Source organism: Cucurbita moschata, unplaced genomic scaffold (genome assembly GCF_002738365.1).
Source record: "Cucurbita moschata cultivar Rifu unplaced genomic scaffold, Cmos_1.0 Cmo_Scf00074, whole genome shotgun sequence".
NCBI lineage: Eukaryota > Viridiplantae > Streptophyta > Magnoliopsida > Cucurbitales > Cucurbitaceae > Cucurbita > Cucurbita moschata.
The window spans coordinates 461,520-472,169 of record NW_019268590.1 but is presented as its reverse complement, the minus strand read 5'-3'; the positions used below and the strand labels follow the sequence as shown (position 1 = coordinate 472,169).

The 10,650-nt window shown below is 39.4% G+C and overlaps 2 protein-coding genes across 4 annotated transcripts; both read right to left on the bottom strand.

Moving 5' to 3' along the window:
* Positions 1-4,458: 4,458 nt before the first annotated feature.
* Positions 4,459-6,206, bottom strand: LOC111438386 (probable ribonuclease P/MRP protein subunit POP5). Its single transcript, XM_023076294.1, has 3 exons — positions 5,176-6,206; positions 4,952-5,089; positions 4,459-4,729 (listed from the first exon to the last, which is right to left on the bottom strand). Exons 1-3 carry the CDS (start codon positions 5,351-5,353, stop codon positions 4,581-4,583), a joined length of 465 nt encoding a protein of 154 aa, XP_022932062.1. The 5' UTR covers positions 5,354-6,206; the 3' UTR covers positions 4,459-4,580.
* A 38-nt stretch (positions 6,207-6,244) lies between these two features.
* LOC111438385 (protein DETOXIFICATION 54-like) lies at positions 6,245-10,322 on the bottom strand. 3 transcript variants are annotated; one of them, XM_023076291.1, is made up of 8 exons: positions 9,600-10,322; positions 9,466-9,523; positions 9,288-9,390; positions 8,320-9,195; positions 8,084-8,114; positions 7,795-7,977; positions 7,247-7,297; positions 6,245-6,903 (listed from the first exon to the last, which is right to left on the bottom strand). In XM_023076291.1, the coding sequence occupies exons 3-8, from the start codon at positions 9,339-9,341 to the stop codon at positions 6,344-6,346; spliced, it is 1,755 nt and encodes a 584-aa protein (XP_022932059.1). In that variant the 5' UTR covers positions 9,342-9,390; positions 9,466-9,523; positions 9,600-10,322; the 3' UTR covers positions 6,245-6,343. The 3 variants fall into 3 exon arrangements, with proteins under 3 accessions (XP_022932059.1, XP_022932060.1, XP_022932061.1); XM_023076292.1 differs by lacking the exons at positions 7,247-7,297; positions 7,795-7,977; positions 9,466-9,523 and having other exon boundaries at positions 8,027-8,114; positions 9,600-10,319; XM_023076293.1 differs by lacking the exons at positions 7,247-7,297; positions 7,795-7,977; positions 8,084-8,114; positions 9,466-9,523 and having other exon boundaries at positions 6,245-6,907; positions 9,600-10,314.
* Positions 10,323-10,650: the final 328 nt, after the last annotated feature.

Here is a 10,650-nt window from a genome sequence, read left to right as displayed (position 1 = left end):
GTACAAGCTTACTGATTTGGCTTTTCTCTCTCTTTTTTTCTCTAGGCTGAGTGTTACTCTCTTGCTTTTCGCTCAAGCTCTTTTTTTCACTTGATTCTTTTTCAATCTCTGCTTTTGCATCAGCCTTTTGCCTTTTCTTTTCAAGTTTGCAATGATCAATAAATACATCTTTTGGAGACAATGGAATAAGAGTAATTTTTCTACCGTTGTGAGTAAAAGAGTATCGATTTGCATACCCATCATACATTACTCGACGATCAAATTGCCAAGGCCTCCCCAGTAGTAAATGTCCAACATGCACGGATACAACATCACATAAAACATCATCAACATATTTTCCAATAGTAAAAGAAACAAGAGCTTGTTGAGTTACCCGTACTTCCCCATGATCATTCAACCATTGAAGCTTGTAGGGTTGTAGATGTAGTTGTGTCTTTAAATTAAGTCTTTTGACCAGAATGGAACTCACAACATTGGTGCAACTACCGCTATCAATGACAACACTACAAGGTACAGATTAAACAAGACACCGAGTTTGAAATAAGTTCTCCCGTTGGTCTAGGCCGTCCTCCTTAATGTGGGTGTTGAGAGCTCGTCGAGTAACCAAAGATATAAGTGTAGGGTCCTCTTCACTAAACTCCTCACTCTCATCAGTTTCCTCATTTATGTCGTCATGTGCCTCGCCATCCGTAACAATTTCTCCCTCCTTGATGGTCATAATTCTTGCATTTGGGCAATCTCTACTATAGTGTCCTACCCCTTGACATCTCCAGCACTTTAAATCTCTATTTCGAACATTAGACTTTTCTACTTTTTCTTTCCCTGTTCTAGAACTCTTCCCTTTCTCAAATTTAGCTTGAGGCTTCTCATTAATCACTTGATTTCTATGCTTATAATCAATGTTCTTACTATCCATTTTCCATGTAGAAGTAGAATTGGGAAAAGTTTTAGAAGAATACCGTTTTAACCTTCGTTGGATTTGCCTCTCGATCTTAATTGCAATGTGCAACAACTCCTCAATATTAGAATAAGGCTGTAAATCAGTCTTGTCTGTAATCTCTGTGTTTAACCCATTAAGAAACCGCGCCATGAGAGCCTCCATGTTCTCATCAAGATCAAGTCGATCCATCAATGTATACATCTCCTTGTAATAATCTTCCACAGATTTGCGTCCTTGTTTCAATGCTTGAAGCTTTTGTGTCATGTCCTGTTGAAAATATTGTGGAACAAAACGCTTCCTCATTGACTCTTTGAACTCGTACCATGACTCAATTGGTGCTTCAAGGTTTCTTCTCCTACTTGACATCAATTTATCCCACCAAATTTGAGCATATTGTTTGAATTGAGCAATGCATAACGGTACCTTCTTTTCATCACTAAAATTATGACAGTTGAACACTGACTCTCCCGTTTTCTCCCATTCAAGGTACTCCTTTGGATCGGTTTTGCCATAAAACTTGGGAAGTTTTAATTTGATGCTTCCCACGTTACGATCAATTCTATCATCATAAGGAACTCGTTGTTGTAAATTATGATACCTTCTTCCATGGTCTCTCCCTCGCATCAAGCCATAACCAACCGCATGTGGATTATCCACGTGGTGATCAGAATTTTCACCCTCATATGTATCGATTGAGGGCATAGGTTGTGGAATCCTCTATCGAGCTTGATTTTGAATCTCCAATCTTCCTATTCGATCAATCAACTCTTCTATTCCTCGAATTAGTCTTTCCATGGTTCGTTGTTGTGCTTCTCTCAATCGTGCATCAATAATGTCAGTATTGTCGTCTGGATTTTCCATGCTGCAAAAGAAAGGTAAAAGAAAAAAAAGGACCTCACAAGCGCTCCCTCACGTGTATTCACTCGTAAATGTAGTTCACTCGTGTTTAGCATTCAACACTCGAATCAATGTGTCACTCCCTTACAAACTCACCCTCACAATTGAGCACACACAAATCACACTCCAAAAAAACAAATTGGGATGTGAGACAAGCTATGTTATAGATTTAAGTGCAATTCAAAGTGAATAGACAGCACCCTAAACACATAAACAAGGGTATTAAAGGAGCAATCCGAATAACGACAAAGAAACGAATTAAAGAAAGAAAATGATTAAGGACTAATTTAGATGTAGTAACATATAAGAGTTACATATAATAAACAAGAGGAAAAAAGAAAGACATTTAACATCAATACGCTTTCTTTCTTTCAATGGTTTTTTTTTTCCTTCTTCTTATTGGCAAAATCTAATCAATTTACCAAGAAGAAAATTGATTTAGAAGATCTTAAAGAAGAACAAAGTGTTGATAAGATCCAGATCTAACACTTTAAAGAACATAAGAAATGTGTTTTTTTTTTTGTTGTTGTTATATATTTTTGTGATAGAATATGAACATTCTACACAAACGGAAAAAAAAAATATAAGAGAATTAAAAGAGATAAGCGCAATGAAACATATATCCGATCTTGAGCCTGAAGCTCTGATACCAAATGATATGGAAATCCATCCAAGAGAAAGTATGGAACGGATTACCTTGATGATCAAGATCAAGAGTAAAGAAAACTCGTTTCTAAACTCGTGATTCGAATCACTCCACAAGAAGTTTGATCAATACTACTTGAATGACTCTACATGCAAGTTCTAAACACAAGAATTTGCAAAGAAAGTTTAGCTCTCAACAAAACTAAAATAGAAATTCTATTCTTAATTCCAAAATCTGATGTCTAATCAAAGAAAAGGAGGCTTTATATAACCTTTACAACTTTAACCTATGTGATACATAACTCCCAAATTAAATGGGCCACTAAATGAGAATTATCCATAACTTCCATATTAAAATGGCCAGTTAATGGTAGAATATAGTAACATAGGTGAGTTACAATATATCATTAACTCCTATATTTAAAACTAGCTTAAATATGACAAACAAATAGTTAAACTATAATTAAATAATGCAATTAATAAAATGTGCTTATTAGTCATTCTTGGATTAGTTTCATAAATTCAGAGGAGTTCATTAAATGCAACTTAAAGTGTATTTAATTCATCTCTTTCTTGAAGCTCAACTTAGCATAACATATAAGGGAAGTCTCTAACGTCTTCTAGAATTTCTTTTGATGAGCTCACCATAGTTTGAATATAACTGTATAGGGTTTGTCGTAGCTTCTTAACTCTCGTCCTTGTAATTGGACCTTGAGGTATGAAAATTCCTTGGTCGTGATTCATATCATAAACAGTTATATATACTACATGATTATATCTGATAAAACTGTATCCATTAAACTAAAACTAAAACTATATATATACTCATTAGTAAGTAGTTTGAAGATGTATTTTCTATATTCTCTATATTGTCTCTGTACATAGCTGAAGTCCTCACAACAAAGCTTTTAGCCAATATTCTTCATTTTCTCTTTAGCCAATATTCTTCATTTTCTCTCTTCGGTTCTTTGTGTTCATCTAGATCGAATGTGTGTTGTTGCGCGATCATAATACTAGGACATGGGAATAACTTGTGTTTGAGTAGAAATTCATCTCTAACACGACATCAAAGTCATCCACCTTGACAAACACAAAAACGGTATGTCCACTCCAAATTTGCAGCATGATGGGAGTTCTCTTAGCAAATTCTTAAGATAGGTAGGACCACCAAGTTGATGACTTTCATCCTTTGTGTATCTTAATGCTAGAGAATGTTCAAGTGTTTCACTTCAATCTCCGACATGAAGTTGTGATTGGCTCTAAAGTCAACCATAGTGCTCTTTGTCTATTTGTGGTTATAACCCAATCTCGACATATATAAGATCTTATTCCACTAGCTCTTCCGTCCCTCTCACATTCTTCTGGAGAGGAGATAAATATTGTAGAGCCTCCATGCTGAAATTTTTAATACTTTTGACTCATGGTGTTTCAACTTTTGCCGTCTCATATTCAACTTATGAGTTTGTTCGATTTGACTTGGATGGTCTGGATAACCACCTTCTATAGGCATTCAGAGTCTCAATGGGCAAGGGTACTCTCCGCCCTCGATTTCTACCCCTCTATTTGATTTCTACCCCTCTATTTGATTTCTACCTCTCTATTGGGAGGATCCATTGTCCTTTCCTCCACTTTTAAGTCCGTCACTTTCCCTACTATTGATCGAGTTAGATTAGTAATTTCTACCTCCACCGAAGGAATTCCGACCCTACCCCATATATTGAAATCGAGCATTGTTAAGGTTGAACATGGCTATAGCGTACACCATAGGAAGGTCATGAACTCGTTATTCATATCGTTTGAATTTCTCTCACAACTTCAATTTCTTGACAAAACAAAAAACCTCGTCTTTTTTAAACATGTCACAAACATCTGACATAAGCTTAGAAAACTGCTTGGCATAGTCTCAAACATTCTCAACATCATTCTTATGAAAGAACTATGAACACCTTCAATATTGTCAGAATTAAATATCTTTCTTCCTAATATGAAAGATTCGAAAATCATACCCATATAAAGAGCCAGACTACGGTAGCAAAAACACACCTGAAGAGGGGCTGAGCTGTGAACAATATGAAATCAAATTCAAAATTCAATCAAATCAGTTATCTAAACTTCTAATCTTCTCTAGACAGTTCTGCATTTGCAGATTGACGCCATCAGAGATACGAGGTCCAACCATAAGCTTGTACTGCTCAAATTTCAGTTCATCCAGCCTCAAGGCGGTGTTCTTGCAAGCCCTGCTATTTCCTGTAAAACAAAACGCATTCATTCAATGTCATTTCTTCAATTCTATTACAAATCAGTGCAGCACAAAATAGACAAGGATTGAAATTACCCAGAACAAGAGTTTAAACTTATTTACAAGTTCAAAATTCATATTCTGATTATATTCTTGAAGTACAAGCACAATTGTGTATACCCAAATTGGAAGTCAGCAACATAAACGATGATCCTAACCAAAAAACTTACCAGTTAGGTCCAGTAGATTAAATACAACGGGGCAATTGCTGATACTCCTCACCATCGTAATTGCAGCCCATACATTCTGGTAGTCCTCTCTAGAGGCTCTAATGATACACAGCTTTGTGATTGGATTTACATACCTAACTACATAAACACCAAGGCAAGAACAAATATTAGGCTATACAAATACAGAGGTTGCGATGTTGTTTAGAAAGACACGGTTTATGTACCTTGAAAAGATCCAAGTGAGGAAGCAAAGCCACACTCCCCGAAGTTGAGAAGAATACTGTCCTTGATTGCTTTTGAGACATTATATTGGGTAATGATAATAGGATCATCTGTTGCAACGTCTTTATTGGGATCCAACACTACTTCAAACACCAAGTATCGGTTCTTAAAACTCACCATTCTTCAATTCTTCTAACTTTTCTAACAAAATATGCCCACCCAGGAAAGAAGACGGATAATCGCCTGATTTCAAACAAAGCTCAAAAAGGGGGGGGGGGGAAACGTGTGGCAGACGCCACCGTACACTGCCGTCGGCGTTACGTCAGAAGTTTGGCGGTGAAAGGACCACTCAGCCGCTGATTTTCGAGGCCACTTCACAAAAAAAGAAAAGGAGAGAAGGGCACCTGAGAACGCCGGAAACCTTGAGTCGTTTGTGAACGGAGAGAGACAGAAGATCGAAGTTTCGTGTGGGATGTACGAGGTTTAAGGGCAGTGACTGTCGGAGAGAATCGAGAAGGGAGACAGAAGGGGAAAGAGTCGGCGATTTCTGAGGCAAGGGAAGGAGAAAAAGGAAAACAGGGAAGAGGGAGACTGCGCTTCCCTCGCGCGGCCTATCAAGGGCGCGCGACCAGATCGGGCCCACCTGGACGCGCGGCCCGGTAAAGGCCCGGCCTGCGACAGGCGGCCCAGTACGGCCTGATTGGGCTGAGTTCTCTTTTTGTGTAATTCATCCTTTGCCGGCACAATCAACCCACCGTAACCTCCGGCAAAGCCCATTGGATGGCGCCAAACCGTGGACACCAACTGCACCGTGGAGGGTAGCCAGTCAGAGCTCAGCCCCCAACGATCGGCGTGGATCTTTACTGATAACCGGCGATGGTGGCTTGAGTTAAGCATTGTCGCCGCTGATTTTTTATTGTTTTTGTTATTTGTTTATGTGTAGGGGATTTGGAATAATTTCAAACTCTCTCCGAAACAGTCAAAAAAAAGAAAAAGAAAAAGAAAAAGAAAAAGAAAAAGAAAAAGAAAAAGAAAAAGAAAAAAGAAAAAAGAAACAAGAAAAGGTTTTGAGAGGCAACAAAATAAGAAACTGATTGAAAGCCTTAACCCAACCAACAACGCCCAATCTATCGCTTGGAAAGAAACTATACACATCATTTTTTCTCTTCCCTACAACACAATATGTTGATGCCCATTTTCATGAACCAGCAGTTCTTTGGTTTCCTCTTCTGCACCATTGCCGTTGGTGGTGGCACTCATTTCCAAACCAGTCAGCTTCTTCGCCTTCAAGACCTCACCCTCCCAATCAGTCTTCGCCAGAACCACATAGAGCATGGACACAGCACAGGCGACCTGGGCCGACAGCAGCCCAAACCAAAGCCCAACAAACCCAACTCTAACCCCGAAGGCCAGCCCCACAGCCACAGGGGTGCCCACCAGGTAAAAACACCCCAAGTTGATACGAGCGCCCACAGCAGGGCGGGCAGTGCCACGCAGGATGCCATATCCCGTGGTCTGGGGGCAGTTCCAAAGCTCACACAGGCCTATGATTGGCAAAGCTGAAGACACCAATGATTGAACCAACGAATCATCTGTGAAAAGCCTGGCCCATGTGCGCCTCAGAATCACCGTCCACGTCACGTTGATTCCGCCTATTACAAATGCACATCCCAATGCCACCACCGCTGCAACCTTCGCTTTCTTTGGCTTTCCACTTCCCAGCTCATTCCCTACCTGCCCAATCTCATCAGATCATATCATATCATCATATCCTAAGAAAATCTATGGACTATGAGAAATTTACTGAAAAATGAAATATATATGCAATCAAAGAGCCCTAGGTGCGGTGAGAATATGATATGTCCCTCCAATTTCATGAAAGATACCTTACCAAGCAGAGTAGTGAGTTGTGCCAATTACTTAAATAACACATACTCTTATTTTTCACACCCTGATTTTGCTCCGTAAATAGCACTTTAGTGCTCTGGACTTCACGTTATTTTCAACGGATGTTGACACGAAGGATAACAAACCGACCAATATTCGTACTATATCATAATCAGGGAGCCAAACCTCTATCCCTCCGTACACGTGCACACCCACCTCCTTCCCAGTTCTCCAACCCCCGTACATTAGAAGGCTGCTGCATAAGCCCTTTACAGCTTACACCTTTGTCATCACCCATAATTAGAGAGCAAGATTCATTTTCAAGTATAAGGAACTGCTTCGAAGAAATTTTCTCAACAAATGAACCACGAACACGAAAACAACGGGTAAACAAAAACGACTGAAGAGACTCCTACTGATGAAAAAGATGAACAAAATAACTTCCCCCTTTTCAATTTAAAGAACAAATACCCTTTACTTGAATCAAACTGCTGGAAATATGAATCGCAAAATTGGTGTTAGAATTAGTACAACATTGATTCAGTGAGAGAAAAAATAAGGCCCCTAAACCGCCGAGTGATGAAAGATCTAGTGTAGAGATAGAACGTCGGTCTGCTGGACAAAAAAGCAAGCTCTTGCAACAGAGCTTGATAACTAACTGATGGGAGCTCTCGCGGTGAAGATGAAGGAGCGAAACAATTTGTATAAAATACAGGGACAGTAGAGTGTGGTACCTTTAGAGAGAAGTACCCGTGCAGGAGCAGCGGTGGAAGGAGACCATCCTTCAGGGTAAGAACCACTAAAGTCTAATCTAAAGTGGGAAAACGCATTAAGCATCTCATGCCTTTTTGAAGATATGGAGTACATAAACATCCGTGTAAGAAAACAAAATAACCAAACAAAGGAGAAAGAGACGGCTGAAAATGAAAGGTTCCATATCAAAAAAAATATAGGTTAGAATCTGACGTGGGTTATTGGTGCAAGTTTGTCGGTATATAATTTTACCGAGTTGAAGGGTTTTACCAGTTGACCATGACCGATAATGACTGAAAAACTGTACAATTGACAGAAATGTTAAACAAGAATAATGTAAGTGCTTTGCCCTGTTTGACATGATGAACTAGCATGTTACTTATCAAAATTAACAATTTCATAATACGCAAAGATAATCATAATGAAAATTGCCAAATGTTGGGATAAATGTGGCGTAGTATATTCGCAATTTGTAAAGATTTTGAGAGATTGGAGAGAAAACTTACCCTGGCGGAGACGCAACCAGCCAGAGCCAAGGGTACTGTGTACATCATGCTTGTAGTTTGGATGAGAATCCCAGTGGCGGCCACAGCCGACGTTGGGTTGGACAAATAACCAGACAACACTGTCACTATTTCATACCACCACCACTCCAAACATATTCCCAAGCAACTCGGTACAGCCAACTTTAGCACCGGCCCCACGCCTCCACAAACCTCTCCCACCTTCAACGTCCATCTCATCTCACCTTTCCTCCCCCATACCCACACGTATCCTGACATCAACCCCGCAATGTTCATATTTGTTAGCACCGAAGCTATCGCCACTCCTTGCGTTCCCAGCCCCAGCACCACCACCATCACGTAGTTCAGAGGCACATGAAGGCCAACTGCTACTAGAGTGCAATACATCATGGGTTTCGTGTCCTTTTGTGACCTTAAAAATGTTTTTAATGGTTGCAGCAAGGTGTTTGTTAAAAGGTCTGGAAGAGAATAAATACAGTAAATAGCCGCCATCCCTGTGATTTGTGGATCTTGGCCTAAAAATACCATGATATTGTCGAGATTGATCCAGAGAAAGGCGATGGGTATGGTTGCAACGAGGAGGATTAAGATCATGCGTTGCAGAGAAAGACAGAGGAGATCCCAATTCTTGCTTCCGTAGGCTTGGCTGCATATGGGTTCTAACCCAGCGGCTAAACCCACCATAACAGAATAGCCTGTGATATTTGTAAATCCTATTGCAAGTGCACCACCTGCTAACTCCAGGCTACCAATTCTGCCCAAAAACAAGACAGAGACCACCTGCCTAAGAAATACCAAGAAGTTCATGGTAGTTACCGGTAAGGTCATACCCCACAGCTCTTTCAACTGTTCTACCACCTGCAGCAATTAGTCGTTTAGGGATATTCAAACCTTGAACAAAACCGGAAAAAAGGTTGGGATTGAGTTAAGTTGTAGGTCCGTTTCTATACCTGAGAAACAGAGGGGGCTTTGTTTGAAGAAGCATCTGAGTTTTCGTCTTCCATTTGTTCCAACGAAATTAATTTTTATAATCTAATCGACGAGGGGTAGAAGCTGCACGGAAACACTCGATCAAATCAAGAACAAAAGAGAAACCCACGTCATAAAATTTACCAATGAACCCATTACCTACATCAACAAGGCAGACAGACCTCCAATGAATAAGAAAGTAGAGTAGAAGAAGAGCCTAAAGAATTCAACTCTTGATATCATACGAGTTTATTAAAATATGTTTGAAGGTTTTTGATGGGCACAAAACGTACCTTCCTACGCTTGTGTAGAAGTCCGATTGTAAGTGCAGGAGTTGGAAGAGCAAGCAAAAGTTAGGAGTGAAGAAGAAGACGAAAGAAGACAGAAAGAAGCAAGCAGGAATCTGGAGTTTGTATTGTTTAACCAAAAAAGGAAACAAACATACGATGAATGGTGGATGGGGTTTTATTTTAGTAAAATATATACGTGCACGCCCATACCATGTGGTATTGTATACAGAGAAAGACAAGTATGTGTGCTTAGAAAAGCAGAAATGAGTTAATAAGTGGGAGGTATGGCCTACTACCGAACACACTCACATATTGAGAAAGAGAGAGTTTTGGTCTTGAATTAACGTGGTAGCAGCATAAGGGTGTAGAGATAAGTAGCAGGAAAGAAAGCAAGGAGGGAGGGGCAGACGGCTAAAAGAGATGGATCCATTTGTTGGCGTTTCGATGATTGATAGCTTTGTCTTTCCACTTTTTTATATCTAAGATCTTCTACTTTTTATGCTTTCTTTAAGCCAGGGGAAACGGAAAAGTTAAATCTTTCTCTTTTCGCCACCACCCACCATGTGTGACCACACGAAAGCTGAGTGGGTGGGACGCCTCAAATACGGGCGTTGGTTGGAAGAGTTGGCAATTGAAGCCCAACAACACGGGGATACTCAACTCAAACTTTAGTTTTCTTTTGCTTTTCGTCACCAAATTTGTATTTCTAACAAACCAACACAGACGTATATACAACATACAAAATTATTAACTAACTTTTTTCTTTTCCTCCTAAATGCACAATCCCAATCAATTGGAACAATATATTCTTTCCAAAATAAATAAATGAATAAAAGAAACAACATATGTGCTTGAAACTACCTATTTTGATGTAATAAAATTCACCATTTTATTTATACAATCAAGAAATAAGTACCAAATTTGTTGGTACGCTGGGTTAGTTCCTTGTGAAACAATGAGATAATATTATTCAAGTTAATGATTGCCATAAAATAAAATAGAGAAGTACTGAATCAAAATAAATTGACCATTCTGACATAACGAACGAAGTACC